The sequence below is a fragment of the Chlorocebus sabaeus genome, chromosome 15, assembly GCF_047675955.1.
Source record: "Chlorocebus sabaeus isolate Y175 chromosome 15, mChlSab1.0.hap1, whole genome shotgun sequence".
Lineage (NCBI taxonomy): Eukaryota > Metazoa > Chordata > Mammalia > Primates > Cercopithecidae > Chlorocebus > Chlorocebus sabaeus.
Genome location: NC_132918.1, coordinates 16,777,846 through 16,796,073, shown reverse-complemented (window position 1 = coordinate 16,796,073; position 18,228 = coordinate 16,777,846). Strand labels below are relative to the sequence as shown.

Genomic DNA, 18,228 nt, shown 5'->3' with positions numbered 1-18,228 from the left:
CCTCCTCTCCTCTCCCCTCCCCTGCCCTCCTCTCCCCTCCCCTCCCCTCCCCTCCTCTCCCCTCCCCTCTCCTCTCTCCCTCTCTTTCTTTCCTTCTTTCTTTCTTTTCTTTTTTTTTTTAGACAGCGTCTGGTTTTGTCACCCAGGCTGGAGTGCAGTGGCGCGATCTTGGTTCACTGCAAGCTCCGCCTCCCGGGTTCACACCATTCTCCTGCCTCCGCCTCCGGAGTAGCTGGGACCACAGGCGCCCACCACCGCGCCCGGCTAATTTTTTGTATTTTTAGTAGAGACGGGGTTTCACCGTGTTAGCCAGGATGGTCTCGATCTCCTGACCTCGTGATCCACCTGCCTTGGCCTCCCAAAGTGCTGGGATTATAGGTGTGAGCCTCTTTTCTTTCTCTTTCTTTCTTTCTTTCTTTCTTTCTTTCTTTCTTTCTTTCTTTCTTTCTTTCTTTCTTTCTTTCTTTCTTTCTTTCTTTCTTTCCTCTTCTTTCTTTCTTTCTTTCTTTCTTTTCTTTCTTTCTTTCTTTCTTTCTTTCTTTCTTTCTTTCTTTCTTTCTTTCTTTCTTTCTTTCTTTCTTTTCTTTCTCTCTTTCTCTCTCTTTCTCTCTTTCTCTCTCTCTCTCTCTCTTTCTCTCTTTCTCTCTCTCTCTCTCTTTCTCTCTCTCTCCCTCCCTCCCTTCCTTTTCTTTCTCTCTCTTTCTTTCTTTCTTTCTTTCTTTCTTTCTTTCTTTCTTTCTCTCTTTCTTTCTTTCTCTTTCTTTCTTTTCTTTCTTTCTCTTTCTTTCTTTTCTTTCTTTCTCTTTCTTTTCTTTCTTTTCTTTCTCTCTTTCCCTCTCTTTCTCTCTTTCTCTCTCTCTCTCTCTTTCTCTCTTTCTTTTCTTTCTCTCTTTCCCTCTCTTTCTCTCTTTCTCTCTCTCTCTCTCTTTCTCTCTTTCTCTCTTTCCCTCCCTCCCTTCCTTTTCTTTCCTTCTTTCTTTCTTTCTCTCTCTCTCTTTCTTTCTTTTCTTTCTTTCTCTTTCTTTCTTTCTTTTCTTTCTTTCTCTTTCTTTCTTTCTTTTCTTTCTTTCTCTTTCTTTCTTTCTTTCTTTTCTTTCTCTCTCTCTCTTTCTTTCTTTCTTTCTTTCTTTCTTTCTTTCTTTCTTTCTTTCTTTCTTTCTTTCTTTCTTTCTCTTTCCCTCCCTTCCTCCCCCCTCTCCCTTCTCCCCCTCTCTCTTCCTCCCCCCCCTTCCTTCCTTCTTTCCCTCCCTCCCTCCTTCCCTCTCTTCCTCTCTTTCTTTCCCTTTCTTTCCCTTCCTTCCCTTCCTTCCTTCTGGAGGAGTTGGGCAAATTTAACTTTTGAACTACGTGCTTGGTGAAAGTGGTTTAGTAAGAGGGAAACTTGTCACTTGAAATTAGAAAATGTGGTGATGATTATTATAGACTATCATCAAATTATTCCTTTATTGCTTCCAGTCTTAGGGTTGACCATAATCAGAGTAAACTGATTTATTTAGAAGATTATATCTGGAAGGAACATTAGGAATCTTCCAGCCCAATTCTTGAGATTTGGAGAGGTTTAAGTGACTTTGCTAAGGGCTTTTTTTTTTTTTTTTTTTTTTTGAGATGTAGTCTTGCTCTGTCGCCCAGGCTGGAGTGCAGTGGTGCGATCTTGGCTCACCTCAACCTCCCACTCCGGGATTCAAGTGATTCTCCAAACTCAGCCTCCTGAGTAGCTGGGACTACAGGTGCCTGCCACCATGCCCGGCCAATTTTTGTATTTTTAGTAGAGATGGGGTTTCACCATGTTAGTCAGGCTGGTCTTGAACTCCTGACCTCAGGTGATCCTTCTGCCTCGGCTTCCCAAAGTACTGGATTACAGGCGTGAGCCACCATGGCCGGCCATCTAAGGACTTATTAAATGACTTTAAAAAATTCTATAGAATTTAGAATTAGGGTCTCTCATATTGTATTTCACTTTCTTTTTTGAAAATTATGACTTTACCTCACAGGCACATAATAGGCATTTTCCAGACTCCCTTGCAGTGAATCATGGCAGAATGTGGACCAATGGAATGGAGGTGGGAGAGACATTAACTTTCTTCAGGCCTGGCCCACGAAACTCTGCCTAGCATAATCCTCTATTTTCTTTTCCTGTCAGGCTGCCTTAAGAAAGAGGACTCAGCTGGGCGTGGTGGCTCATGCCTGTAATCCCAGCACTTTGGGAGGCCAAGGCAGGCAGATCATTTGAGGCCAGGAGTTCGAAACCAGCCTGGCCAACATGGTGAAACCCTGTCTCAAAAGTATAAAAATTAGCCAGACGTGGTGGTGGGCGACTGTAATACCAGCTACTTGGGAGGCTGAGGCAGGAGAATTGCTTGAGCCCAGGAAGTGGAGGTTGCAGGAGCTGAGATTGTGGCCACTGCACTTCAGCCTGGGTAACAGAGTGAGACTCTGTTTCAAAAACAAACAAACAAACAAACAAACAAACAAAAACAGATAGGACTCACAGGTGGGAAGGAAGATGGCACTACACAGTGGAAGCAGTGTCGGTTCCCAAGTTGCTGATTAGAGTAGATCCAATCAGAAATACCCATGTTGGACTACGAGTGAGAAATCAAATTTATTGTTTTGTTGTTTTAAGTTTCTGAAATTTGGGGTTGTTACGGTAGCCTACCCTAACACACCAATACTAATAAATAAAACTTGGTATCTCTCTCATAATCCCTTTTTATCTACTAAGACTTGTGTATTATTTTGAAAAGTAAAGAAAAACATGGCATTTAAAGAGATGAAACAACAACCTTTCATTTAGCAGTGTGATAAATGTTTTTATATAGGCTATTTCCTTTAGTTCTCATAAAATCCATCTAGGTAGGTATTACTTGTGATTGAATATTACAGTTTTATTGTTTTATTTTCAGAGTTAACATTATTAAATTCAAAGGAAGCAGTACTATACTTGCAAGCTATAAATGATCGAGATAGGTACCTTTAGTATTTAATGGCTAATAACACTCTTTGTTATTACATTAATAATAATGCAATTTTAAATGACGATAATAATTTTCTGGAAAATGGAAAAATAAATTTTTGTGAGCAACGTTTTTCAAATTCAATTTTTAAAATATACATATTGGTTTAATTTGGAAGATTTCAATTTTCTTGAAATTTAGAATTGACTTTAAAAACAGATTTTCATAAATATGTTACCTTGAGACAACCCTATAAACACAATCACTGTATCATTTATGTAACAGTCAAGATTTACATTTGTTTGATGATTTTAATATAATGGAGTGTCAGAATAGAATATGTAATAATTGATTGATTGTCCCTGCTGCAATGATCAACATTTTGATTCTGAAATATTACCCTGGATTTATGGAAGCTATTTTATGAAAGAACATTCACTTTAAGTTTCATTTTTTCTTAATATAAAAGAATATTTGGCAGCTTTGCCATTACCTCTGTCAGCCCAGTGATGTGAAAGTTATAAATATTTCATGCAGTTTAAATAAAAATATTTAAATTTTATTTGCATTGTTTAGAAATCACTAAAAATGGTATAAACAGGTTATTTGTAGCAAGGGAAACGGACTTTTATATAGCTTTTTTGAATTCTCTACTTTGCAACCCTTTCTGTTTAAAAATAGTCATAATAAATATAATATTAAATTTAAAGTATTTAATTTAGTTTTGTAGTGTGTTACTGCTACAGAATTCTAGAACATATATATATATGTACACATGCATGTAATTGTATAAATATATTATTTGAGCTACTGTCTACCATTCACTATGGTTAGGGTTAGAGTTTTCATTACGTGTGATGCATCCATTAACTAACTTCTGCACTTAATGCCTAACATTTACCCTGCATTAACTTTTAATCATTTATATTTTATAGTAAAATGTTATTTCCATGGTCCTTCAAGATAGAACTGAGGAGATGGAAAGGATCTAAAATATTATTTTATAATCACTAAACGTAAAGCTTGGTGAGTACTGGTGATTCCTCTGAGGTTACAAAATCAGAAATGAAAGCAAGATGACAGCCCAAGTCCCCTAAGCCAATCTTTCTTCTATGGTGAGCAACGTTTTATTCTTTTAATTAGATTGTAAATTCTTGGAAGAATAAGATCAAGCATTGAGTCCCTTCTTCTTTTTCCATCACTATCTATTTCTGTCTCCACAGACAGCTAGAATTTGACTCTAGCACAGAGAAACAGACCACATCAAACCGTAACCAGATCAAGATCCTCTTTATAAGAATTCTGACACAAAATGGAATATTCATCACTCACACCTACTGGCCACAAGTAAGACTGTTTTGTCCACTGGCCCCTCATTAGATTTAGGACATGTTATCAGCTAGCATGCCAGTGTCAAGGAGAAACATTTACAAAAATTAGATGTACGGCATTTTGATAGGGGAGCTTAAATAATAACGTGCTTAGGTCAGTCTAGCTTATTTAACGGCAAAGCATATATAACTTATAAATAGAACTTTAAGTATGTTCGTATTCTATAGACCCCAAATAATTTTCTGCTTGCACATTAGAGAAACACCAGCTGGAAGAAACTCAGAGTTACAAGTGTGGGTTTCAGCAGCCTCCAGACTCTTTAGGATGCCACAGAGCTTTTATTCTTGATGACTTAAAATGAATCACTAAAAGGTATTGCAGAAATAAATAGCTACATTACCTGCAATTATTTCCTAAGGACAACTGGGTATTACCAATGAGCTTTAGCCTCTGTGTTCAGTAGTAAATGCCAACACAGCTTGGGACCCTTTTTTGTCATTGTGCATTTCATCTCTATATATCATTTAGTTGTATGAAGGTAGGTATTTCTATTCCTAACTGTATGTTGTTTTTTGTTGTATTTCTTGACCATTGGTTTTAAAGTGGGGTATGCCTTGCCAGTACACACAACTAATTTATGGCAGGGTTGAGACAAAGACTTGGTGACTTGGTTCTCAAACTTGTACTGCTTTTTCTACTCAGAATTTGTTTTATCTTTTGGGCTATTATTTGAGATGACTTTGAGTGGAAAGGTCAGGGTTACCTTTGAAGAAGTGTATATTGGAGAACAAGTTAAAAAGATTTGAGGACGTTTCATCTGGAGACAAGATTTAGGTTCAAGGACTAACTTTCTGTAATCAGGTAGCAAAGTGTTCTCAGATTCTCTCTATGTAGACTTTATTTGGCTTACTGATAAACCTGAAAAACTCATTTATTTATCGAATGAGTCTTCACTGTGCATTGGCTAAGTGCTGTAGATAAACTATTCTGTGAATTTGCTAAAACTATGCTGGAAAGCAAGCATTGTTACTCCATTTTATAGTTGAGGAAAACTCAGTCTGTATAGAGCTTCTACAACATGGTGTAGTTCACACATCTACTTCATGACAGAGATGGGATTCAAATCAGTTACATCTTAGGGCCTTTTCCTCTGAGCCATTATGCTGTGTTGACTTGTAAATGGTGTTTACAGTCCTGTCCAGCACTAAGATAGGATTCCAAATATAGGAAAGGTTCTTGCACAAAGCTTCAGAGGGCAGAAGCAGAATCTTTCGCAGGAAGAAGCAAGTTCTAATGGAGGCTTCTAAGAAGGGAATTGTTCATCTTAGAAGCTAGTAGCTCATGACCTTGGTGGTGTGCAGATCAAGAGAAATGAGTGTATCTGGAATCTAGTACGAGGGATGACTGTGCTGTGGAAATATTACTCACAGTTTGTCCTGGTCCTCTCCTGCCTCCCTGTAATTTCTTTTCTCACATAAGTTTCAGCTTTGCTTGGCAATCAGACACCTTTTATTTTTCTTTATTATTTCTTTTTTCTTTTTTTTTTTTTTTGAGACAGAGTCTTGCTCTGTCACCAGGTTGGCTTGCAATGGCGCGATCTCGGCTCACTGCAATCTCTGCCTCCTAGGTTCAAGCGATTTTCTAATTTTTGTATTTTTAGTAGAGATGGGGTTTCACCATGTTGGCCAGGATGGTCTCGATCTCTTGACCTCGTGAGCCGCCTGCCTAGGCCTCCCAAAGTCCTGGGATTACAGGCGTGAGTCACCGCACCCAACCCTTTCTTTATTATTTCTTTGTCTGCAATTAATGTCTTCCAGGTTGTGGCCTCTCCCAGAAGACTTTATATTTTAAAAAGAACAGATCGCAGGATGATAATTTTATGGGGCAGGTGGCCTCCTATACATGACTTCCCATGCTTTCATCCTAACATCAAAATGTCTCAGAGGGGAAACAATTGTGCCTGTGAGAAATGCAATGGACTTGTCAAAATACATGTATAATATATAGATCCACATACATTATATACATATATATTTCTATGTGCTTTGTGATAAGAAAAAATCACAACTTCACATAATATTAAATGAAATGAGATAAAGTGCTAACTTCAAGAGACCTGCCACTATACTTTACAAGTTATCTGTCCAGTCTCTGGTTACATCTCTGATTTGCATCTTATATGAATGTTACAGCAGGCCTACCTCCACCTGATGAAGAATAAATAATAAATGAAGTGAAGGCTTGCCATGCTAAAGATGGTATTTTCCATCCCTCTATGTTTAGGCTTGAAAGAATCCTTCTGAGGTTTTCTGGAAGTTATTGTTCCTCATAGGTTGTTGGTTCCTGGTGTAGGCTGCACTATATATATAATAGCACCTATGCTTTCTTGAATAAAAATAGGTGAGCTTAGCAGTTACTTTATAATCCTGAGAAAAACGAAATCATGCCACATGTTAAAGGCTGACATTTGAAATGCCAAGGTCTCATTACCTGGAAAAGAGAAAATTACCACGAAAAAGAGAATGATTCAGTCCAGGTACAGATAGAGTAGGCAGTCTTCAAAAATTAGCAAGGAAAATACAATCATATGAATTCAAGAAAAGAGGAGAATTTATTTTAATTGGTGTGCAATACCACCAAAACAATGACTGAATAGAAATAAAAACATTAAAAGCTTTGAGCTTTGCAGATTATCTTATACCTGGGTGAACACAGCCTAAAAAATTTCATGATTTCATGGAATCGTTATTACACATCTCCAGCTGCTAAAAAAAAGTGACCTCAATTTCTCTGCAAGCTTGTAAATCAATAACCCATAAAAATCTATGGAAAATAGAATAGATAACCGTAAAACCCTCTAAATTTGGTTTTGCTCATAACAAGTTTTGATTTTCAGATGCAAACAAGCACAAAGAAGGAATCAACATGTTTGTAAATTTAGACTGGAAGGCAAAGTCTCTATGAAAATAAAGTAACCTCATGGAAACCATGCAGAATAGCCACAGGCCTCCTGGGAATCAAATATCTAGACCTAAATTTGTTAAAGGAAAGAAAGGCCTGAATTGCTTTACATCTCTAAGCTCATATCTTTCTCATATGAGAGAAAATGAAAAGAAATTTGGAAGTAACTTTTTTTTCCTCCTATAAAAACTACCAGAAACCCAAACGCTATTTAGGAGGCAAAAAGACTAACGAAAAAGCTGCATTTAAATCATGTGGGCTTCTGCTGTCACCTACTAATAATACTGAAACACCGAACCAGGAATATTTTGAAAAAATAGACATTTCTGAAGAAGATACAAAATAAACATTACTCAGGGGTCACTGAGGATTGTTTTGCTTTTTATGATGTCTGAATTTTTTGGTTTATTTATTTGTTATTTTTATAGTGATGGAGTCTCATTATGTTGCCCAGGCTGGAGTGCAGTGGCTATTCACGGGTGTGGTTATAGCCTACTATAGCTCAGAGATCCCCAACCAGGCCACATAGCAGAAGGTGGGCGGCGGGCCAGTGAGAAGCTTTATCTGTATTTACAGCTGCTCCCCATTGCTGGCTCCACCTCCTGTCAGATCAACAGTGGCATTAGATTCTCATAGGAGCATGAACCCTATTGTGAACTGCTCAGGCGAGGGATCTAGTTTATGAGTTTCTTATGAGAATCTAATGCCTGATGATCTGTCACTGTTTCCCATCATCCCCAGATGGGACTGTGTAGGTGCAGGGAAACAAACTCAGGGCTCCCACTAATCCTACATTATGGTGAGTTGTATAATTATTTCATTATGTATCACAGTATGATAGTAATGAAAATAAAGTGCACAATAAGTGTAATGTGCTTGAATCATCTTGAAACCATCCCCCCACCCTGATTTATGGAAAAATTGTCTTTCACAAAACTGGTCCCTGGTACCAAAAAGGTTGGGAACCACTGCAATAGCTTCTAACTACTCCTGGACTCCAGTGATTCTCTTGCCTCAGCCACCTGAGAAGAGGGGATTGTATCAGCTCTGATGCCTGAATTTTCTGACAAGCCTTAATTATCAATGTACAGAGAAGGCTGATGTGCAAGTGAAGCATGCTGCCCCTTGCAGGGCATATTGAGGCACTAGCAAGGATTACTGCCCTCAAATTCTTGTGTGATCTGGATGCCTGACATTGTGTTGGTAGCAGGTGATAAAGCCATTTATTTCTCAGTAAGAGTTGGGGCTTCAAAGGCAAAAAACCTCCAGAGAGGTGGCATTGTGGCTGAAATTCACACTGAGGCAAAGCAATTGAATACTTAACCCATTTTCGAAAAAAAACTGCCTGTTGGCATGTACATGTTGGGTTGAAGTGGGGATAGCATGAGGAGAAGAGAGGAATGGGGTGGTAAAAAGCAACCTCACCTACTTGACAGTCCAGTTAAATCAATGTCTCTCTCTCTCTCTCTCTCACTCTCTCACTATATATATGTAAAGGTAGGAAAATACATACACATTAATTTATATATGTGTATGGTTCAGGTTCTTCCCTCTCTCCCTCCTCCTTTCTTCCCTTCCTTTCTAATGCCTGCAGCACTCAGAACATCAATAGAAGAACTACACAAAACTATACAACCAGCAAATAATGTCACGGTCACTATCTCCTTCATGGGAACACTCAACCTTGGATTGAATACATGCCTCAATTACATCTTTCATTTAAAAGTGAACCTCTCCTACTGGCATACTACCTCAAATAGCATCAAAGCAAAATGAAACACAGGCAGCATTTAACAACACTGGTAACCATGGAAACATATCATTAAAGAATATATAAACAGGAATGAATAATTAGATGAGAAATTTATTTCTACATTTATCTTTTTGCAGGACCCAGGAAAGGAAGCTCTCTTTTACCTCTCACCTCAGTTTGGATACTTCCTTTTTAGTCTGTCTTCTAATTGAAAAATATGATAATTCATAAACTGTGAATTTTAATATTGTCTAGCTTAATAGACAAATTTCTTTGTAGGCAAGAGACTAAAGAATATTGCATGCCCATTGTTGTCTAGATATGACACTTAAGCAGCCAAGAGGTTTGCTTCAGGGATGTGAAGTACACAGGAAAATCTGACTTACACCATGGGGAGAAGGGGACAGCAGTTGTTAACTGTTAACAATGGGAAACATAAGTTGCCTAATCTACTGGGAGGTAATCTACACAGTGGGAAGATGGAGGGGAGAATCTGGGTCTTATAAATTATTTAAATTGCATTATCAGGTAGGCAGGATCACCTGTGCAGGTCATCCAATGTCATACCTTTGCACATTGGGCAGTCCCAGATAAACTCTATGGTGGTCTAAGTTGGTCACTAACTTAAAAATTGGAAATAGCTTTTGAGACATATACCTGGGGTTGTGCATCAGAATCACCTGGTTGAAGGGGGACAATAGAAAAATAGTTTTTAGTATCCCACTCAACTCTAGGAATCTAATATTTTAAATGTTTTTCTAAGTGACTTTGATGCAGTTGGTTACTAGACTGGTGTTTAAGAACCACTAACCTAGGCCAGCTTCCTCATTGGAAGGCCAACAGAAGCAGAAACGAAGGCCTAGAGCAATTTTGGTAGATTGCGTTGTGGGTCTCAATGTTTCCCCTCCCTGTTGCAACATCAACTCCACCCCTTTGTCTTGGCTTTGTAGCGGGCAGAAGGATCTACCCTTTGCTCTTGGGCTTGATCGTGTGGCTTGCTTTGACTACTAGAATGTTAGCAATGATGGTATGAGCAGAGGCTTAAAATGTGCTTGTAAAAAGAGGCTTTCTCTCTTGGAATCCTGCATTTTGCCATAAAAAGAACCTGTATCAGGTAATCACTGGACAAGAGAGAGTGAAAGATATGTGAAATACACTTGGACCTCTCTGCAGCTTGGAAGTAAGCCAAGCCCAGTTGAGATTAGCCTCAACTAATCAAATTTGAGCCAACATGTTTATTTGATAAGCCACTGAGTTTTAGAGTGGCTTGTTACGCAGTATTATTGCAGCAGTAGCTGGCTAATAAAAAATCGCAGTGATTTATTAAAAATTGAGTCAGCTTTGGAACTAGAAGTTAAATTTCCTGAATCTCAGGCCCAACCTTTTTCTACTGCTCCATGATACCTATTTTCGTTTGCTTCCTTTCCTTGACAGAATTAAGCACAGATGTCCTTTGCCTTCAAAAGGTACTTCTGGGTGGCCTACATTTCCTATATTCCTATATTTCTGTCAAATTTTCTCATTAGACCTTACCTTTCCCTATATCTTATTATTATGGAATTCTTCTTTCACCTTTCAAAGAAGACTAAGAAAGCTCAAATAAACTAATTTTTACAATTCTATTCAGAGGTAACAATGTACTTAGTTAAACACTTCTAGATAAAATTTCTTCTGCATATGACCTGAGGCTGACTGGAGACTCAATGCCAAATGATAAGAATTTAAGTATGATACATAGGAATTGATGGGGAAAATATTTTTGGGTGAGTGTTTTTAGTGCTTCTCAAATTATATCTAATCTAAATACTATAGGACCTGGGCTGCTTTCAGATATTCCTCATGCAAATAATTTAGAAACTCTCTGCCTGACAGGGCCAAATAAATAAATACACTATAAATATAGGCCACTAAGAGAAATGTTCAGATGGTATTGCTATTTTGTTCCTTTCTGTGGAAAAATTTTTCACATGGAAGCAAATCTTCAGAGAAAGCACGTTTCTCCAGAAAATATAGGTGTTTTGTTAAAGATAAAAAATATTTTCAGTTCCTTGACCTTACTTTGCCTGTAATTTCATGTTGAAGATTTTGTATTTATTTGGGGTTATCGTACATGTTTACCATGTAAATGAGTAATATTGGGATGATTTTGCAATATCAAGAAGAGAAACAAAGAATAAGAGAGAAAAAAGTCATCATTATTAGTATATGTAATCAAAACATGTTTAGTATTAATTTATTGTACATCATTCTCTGTTCTGTTTAGAGAAATCTATTTACTTGCTGCTCCCTTGATTGTCATGTTTGAAAGAAGCAGTTAGTAGGCTAAGAACTTGGAACTTCCAGGAAGACACCTCTGAGCACAAAAATTAATGAGCCTAAAAGATCTCTTGGAAATCTGCAACTTTCTTCAAAAATTCTATTGATCCTCAACTCAACCGAAGTACAAAAGTGGTTTACAATTGTGAACTTAGAACACATGTGCACATACCTAGCAAAATGTTCATTGGATTCATAATCACTGGTTTTAAAAATCGTGAAACAACTATGCCAAAATATTTTCATGTCAAATGTTATTGGTTTGCGCTTCATATCAAACCAATATTTAATTTGATTGATTGATTTAACAAATCTTTATTGAGCTGCTTTTTGCAATGCATTTTGATGGCGGTGCATTTTGAAAGCAGATTAACAAGAGGTGGTATATAATTTAAGTACCTTATAGCCTGTAGCTTTTCCTGGTAAATAGTTTGTGCTAGAATATATGCTCCTTGAAGACAGGTGATGCCTATTTTGTTCACTCCTGTATCTCCAACATATACCCCAGTTTCTTACATACAGTCACTAAATATTTGTTGAATGAGTATGAATGACAAATACAGTTTGAGAGTAAATAATAAAGGTATCCACTAACTTAAGAAGAGTCTGGACACTATTGCAAAGGTTTCAAGCTTGAATGACCATGATGCAGTTTATGGAGGCACTATATGACAATAACATTGTGGGTGCTATATTTTGCTTTGAGTGTTAGAAGCAGTAAATGCCTCCTAGTAGGCCTAATAGCAAAAAGAAAAGGAGTTGTTGCAATAGTGACAATGATGTAAAGAGAAGGAGTTGTAAAAGAGTCTTAGCCTGTGGTCTGTGAACCTTGAAGTCCATAGAAAGGCATTAGGGGCCCACAAACTATGGGCCATCTTTGAGCATGTGGCTGTGGAAAATCTTTTGTCTCTCAGTTCAGCCAGCTCCTGGTTTTGTCCTTTGAGAGTAGGACTAATCACGCCAAAGAGATAGTTCTTTTTGATAAGCTGCCTTTGGAAACCATATAGGCCATTGATAGCTATAAGATGGGAAACATTTCAATGCCAAGTGCAACTTGAATTGGATGGGAAGTCTTGGTGTTCTCTGCACAGATGGAAGACCTGTGAAGCTGGCACTGCCTCAGCCTCTGCTGCTTCACTGAAGAAAGATGCTCCACATGTCATGCTTTCTACACGGGCCTGTGTTAGTGTCAACAGCTCTTCCAGCAATCCCCAAAGAGGTCTTTCTACTGCTGTGAAAGTCTTCAGCTTCTTCGGAGCCAAGAGCTTGAATTAGTGCCTTTTCAGTAGATCTTTGTCAAGATACAAGAGCACACCATGAGGCTCTTTCCTTTTAGAGAAATTTGTTGACAATCCAGAGAAGAGATTTAGATCTGATTTAGTTTGGTTGTTTTTTTTTTTTTTTTTTTTTACAATTTTTTAAGAAAAAAGAAAACTCCTTCTTAGAATAATTTGATGGTGAGAAATTCCAGGACTAGTTTTGTAATGGCTGATATCTTAGGCACATAAATTAAACAAATCTTTTCATTGAAAATGCTGAAGTTACTATTAGAGATCCTGCCAAAAAACTATAAGCTTTTTTTTTTTTTTGGCCAAGCAGCTACTCTAAATGAGGTGACTGAAGTCAAATCACAATATAGATTTTCCAACACTGAAGGTGAGACTGACGAAGACTTGAGAGTTTCTGGGGACAAAAATTTACAGACACTTGGCAAGTGGCTTATCTCTCATGAAGGTTACTTTTTGTTCAGACAGCCTTAAAATGGAAACAAATTGCTGACATAGATAGCCTTGATGATATAAGCCTAACAAAGATGACCTCATTTACTTGAGGACAAAGGAAATGACGTATTATAAATTTTAGTTGAAAATTTTGGTAATTCTTGATTCATGCTGACCCATCTGAGATATTGTGTAGTATTGCAGCTCTAACTCCATTTGCTAGTAGAGACTTTGTGAATCAGGATTTTACCTGTTATTGACATTCAAATGAAATGTTGAAATTGGTGCAATATGAAATATTTCAATTCCTTGATCTAGAAAAGCTACAAAAGCCTTCTCACAAGAGTGAGAAAACCATAATTTTCTGTGAATGCTGTTCTGGTATTCTGACTATGTATAGGAGATCAATTTCCAATCCAATGAGATAAAAAGTAAGCACATATTTCGTGTGTATGTGTTTATGAGTATTGTTCTAGGTGGATGCTTATAAATGAATTAGATTCTCAGAGGGGTCTATAACTCAAAAAAATTAAAGGAAAAAAGAACCATTAAGGTAGGGGATGAGCTGATCAGGCAGCATGCTGCTGTTTAGTGGGGTTCCTCTGCACTTGTTTTGTGGGAGTTCTGTGATACAATTAGCTGTTACCTTTTCTCACTTCGCTGAGCAGTGCAGACCAGGTTTGGCTCTGTTATTTACATTACATGAGTTAAAGACACACGCATGAAAATATTTGTGCCTCAGAATGTGGTTGAAAGTGAATGCAGCAGGACAGAACAGGGGAGTGGAAGATGGAGTAAGCTTGCTTGCTTGTTTTCCTCATCTTATTAAAACTAGTCCTGGATGTAAGGAGCAGGGAGAGGTGGACTAGGGTTTAATATAAAGTTCTTCTTGTAATAAAATTAGTGTAGGACCAATATATAAACACTATAGGGCAGCTGTTTCAAAAATAGCTTAGTCTCAGCCCGACTGGGTACTTTCTATTTTGCTAATTAGTTCAGGAGTGTGGTGAGGTCTCCAGGTGTTCTCAAGGAGACTGGCTGATTACAGATGCCTGGATATCGGGTTGCAGAGGCATTGCGTGCAAGTACAGTCATGACAAGTTATTTTCAACCCTCTCTAGCTCTGAAGAGGTGACACTATTATAGAATAACTTGTGCAAACACTTATTCAAAGTGATATATCCCAGTGTGAGCTGTCATATAGTACAGTGCTTTATGCCTTTCTTTTCCTTGCTGCGTTGATGATATGAAAAATGTTCCTAATGCAATTGAAAGGTTCTTGAGTCCACCAAAGCAAAGGTCCATTCTTTTGCATCTGAGAATTTGTAAGTCAACCATGTATAAGAGTAAATATAGACATGTTCTCAAATTTTTACATTCTGAAATTTTCCATTTCCTGTTAAGAAGAATAACCAACTAAAATAGTATGGATTTTATGTGGTTGAAAAGGAAGATATACAGTATAGTAACTTCTGGCAAAGGTGGTGAAAATAGTGTCTATCTATTTAACCTGAATGGATGCCTACAAAACTGCATGCAAATACAGTCTCTAGTCTCTGATGTTTGGGGACATTCTTGAAGTCATCAGTGAAATAGCTAGGGTGGATTGGGTAGCGGGGCACATATATCTTTAAAGATGGCATAGACTTGGCACTCTCTGGCAAGGATTAAATACCCCCTTCTGATTTGGGACAGAACAAGGTTTAGGGATTCAAATGTATACATTTGAATCAAGATCAAGGAGAGCGGTTAGCAGCAGGAAGTATATAATGGGTGAGTGAATGGTTTGTTGTGCTGATGTTGGGGCTTGATAGAGAGTGTTAATTTATAGAATTTATCTGCAGGAAGTGATTTCTAATTATGTTGCTTCTTTTTTCCTCAAAATTTGTGACATCATCTTTGGATGTGCCTAAGATTTTGGATAAGATTTTAGTGCTAAAATGGGCTTTAAGAATAAATCTTCTCAAACACTTTGTTCCAGCCATTCTCACTTTCCAGTTAAAGCTCCTCTAGAGACTAACTTGCCCTAAGTTCAAGATCTAGTTAGTATTAGAACTTGTACCAAATCAGACCTGACTTCTAGACAAGAGCTCTTTTCCCTTACACCAGGTTACGTCCAATCAAGAAAAAGGGAATACAAAGAGAACTATTTTTTATCTTTTATTAATGCATAATAGTAAAATATTCATTTTATTTCATTTTCTATCACAAACATGCATGCATTGGTAAGTGGAGATTATTTTCTTAGTCTGAGGTAAATAAAATAGAGATATTAATGTTCTCTGAAAGCTAAAGGAAACAGAAAAAGCTTTTTCACATCAGATGGATAATGTGATGACATAACAAGATTTGAAGGAGGTGTGTCTCATACGTGAGCGTAAAAACTGAATTATCACGCTTGCGAACCACAACATGGTCAGACAAAATTTTTATTTACGAAACTGCCAAGGTCTTACTTTGTCTTAGGTTATGCTGACACTGGACCTATTATTTTCTTAGTTCAATGTAGAAAACACGATAGGTACTCATATATATTTGTTTAATGAATAATTAAATTAAGTCAAGCATTCGCTGGGGACCTAGTATATGCCAGGCCTGCTGAATATTTTCCAGTCCTCAAGATTCACAACTCCTTTCCCACCTCTCTTAAATCCTTTATAAAAGCCTCTGAAATCCTTATTAAAAAAGTCCTCTTTGTATATCTATAGCCCATAATATTTGCTTATTTTTCCCATCTGGTATTTTTTAACAGCTATTTAGTTACATGTTCATCAGCAATTACTGCTGTTTGTATGTTCCAGATTCTCTTAGGAAAGTCTCAAAATTATCAGAGAAGTAATAGGTTGTTTTGGGATTAAAGGTTTGTCTACTTGGAGATCAACATTTGTTTTTTTTATTTTAAAACAATCACAGAACTGAAGTATAATGGGACTAATCTAAATTTTTTTTAATAGAAGCTAAATTGATCTCCAGATAGAACCATGTGAGTTACTGGAAATTGTGTATGATAAACCTGACACTTTAATGTCTAACAAAGATAACATATAATATAGAGAGACAAAAAACTAGGGACCAAGACACAGTAGTGAAAATGTAGGGGGGAAAAAAAAAGATAGGAAAAAACCAGGAAGCTTCAAAAGGCTGTTGATGATTATTTCTTACTTTACAGTTAGTGGCTTAGAACATCTTATTCTGGTTGGTTCAAAATGTTCACATTCAATTAAATTAAAACATCTTGAAATACAAGGAAAAAGCTCCACACAGTCTGGAGAAGAGAAGACATGGAGGAGAAAGTTGGCTTTTGTAGTCGATATTCAAATATTTATAATAACTTCATTGCAAATGGGTTTCATATGGTTCATGTGGACTCACTAGAAACAACGGGATGGAAGTTTTAAGGGAGCAGAAATTAACTTTAAATGAGGAAAACAGTTTAATAGTTAGCAAACCAGAAGTTATTTTTGTGGGGGTTAAGTGAGCTCTTCATTTGGGATATACTTCAGCAGAAACTTATTGACAGCTTGTTGGTGGAGGGTAAAGCAAGAACAGATTTATGTCTTATAAATGAGATTGAACTAATAAATCCAAAATTATTCTTATATGTCTAATAAATTATTACTTTCATCTTGGCATCTGATTGACCTTTGGTATGACTTCTTGCTGCCATTTTGAATAATAAATTAGAAACAAGATTTGCAATTTGCTATTGGTTGTTTCAAATAGTAGATAGTAAACAAATACATCTGATCTTTGCATTTTTCCTTTATTATGTAATTAATATTACTTCTAGCATCTGTTTTTACAGGCCATAGATCAATAAGAATCTATGAAAACACAATGTTCATATTTTAAAGAATCCTATTATTATAATAGCAAGCCTGGAAAAGTAGTTCCTGGGATCTCTAAAATTTATATTGAGTTGTAAAACTGAAGTATGGGCCACGGGTTAACAACCTTGAATTTTGCCCCTAGAATTACTCTTAGAAAATCTACTTCATTATAAATACATTATTATTCAGTAGCTTTCTTCTGATTGATATGCCCAGAGCTACCTTTCCCTGCAGTCTTTTAAGCACCAATCTTTCATTTTAGCTCTAAAAATGAGACGGGTTTCTCCTCCCTAGTTGGGACATCAATTTTTACCTGCCAATACAGTTTGATGAGCTTGCTTATGCTCTGTTCCCTTCCTCCACCAAGCCAGAACATGTAGTCAGCAATCATGGCACTCCTAAGAACAAGGACAGATTTAAAAAAAAAAAAAAAAAACACAAATGTATAGGACAGAAGGAAAACCATAACAGGCACTATATACAAATATGGAGGAAGATGATTTTTAATGTATAAATTTGTCTAGACTAATATTAAGCAAAACACAAAGCACATTTTAGAATGTTGAAAGTAGGGTTTTTTTTGGGGGGGTAGATAAACCAAAACTATAAAAGAGAAGCAATAAGCTATTTGTCTTCTAGGTGGTTTTTAAATTTGTACAGTATAAGAATATTTAAAGATTATGAGATAATGTTTTGTTTTGGTTGGCCTATATTAAGCTTCAAAGCACTTATAGAGTGACACAGATTTTAGGAACTTTTAGGTCTTCAAACCTAGCATAGCATATATAGCTAACTATTAGGTTGGTATTTAAGCATATCTCAGACTTTATCTGAGTTAAATATTATTCACTTCTTATTAGTCTCCTGAAAATGGAAAATAAAAAAAATCTCCAATTCAAGGAAGAATCCTCTCCCCACAAATTTGTGTGTAATTGAATTGATTTTAATGTCTAGTGTGTACACTTGTTGCATTAGTCTTATTAAGTTGAGGGGATATTAAAAACTATTGTGCAATGGATATTAATTCATTACTTAGTACTCTTTGGATAAACAGTTTACTTTTATGACTATTTCTCTGCTAGGTCTCTCTATTTCTTTCTCCAGAGATTCCAGATCCAATTAAATGTGACTAGAAGTAATTCCAAATTGTCATGTTAGCCAATTAAACATATAAGAATCCTGTGTACCTAATCACTAGTACCAAAAGTTTATTTATTTAAGTAGAGCTGTGACTGTGTACCCCTGAATGTTTTTGTTATCTTTGCCTGCAGATATGTGTAGTTTCTTGACATCATTGTAAATTGAATTAGAAATTTTCCTTTTCTAAATATAAGTTGTCTAAGGCATAGCAGCTAAATTCT

At 36.7% G+C, this 18,228-nt stretch overlaps 1 protein-coding gene and 1 non-coding gene across 2 annotated transcripts in view; both read right to left on the bottom strand.

Annotated features, from left to right (window-relative positions):
• Positions 1-18,228, bottom strand: part of SPATA16 (spermatogenesis associated 16) — a 262,274-nt gene that overhangs the window by 72,419 nt on the left and 171,627 nt on the right. The window contains exon 5 of the mRNA XM_037988555.2: positions 17,181-17,265. Coding sequence (XP_037844483.2) covers positions 17,181-17,265 — 85 coding nt within the window. The remainder of the gene's footprint in view (positions 1-17,180; positions 17,266-18,228) is intronic.
• On the bottom strand, positions 15,354-15,454 carry LOC119620787 (small nucleolar RNA U13). The gene has a single exon (XR_005237336.1). It is a non-coding gene; the product is annotated as a small nucleolar RNA U13 (small nucleolar RNA).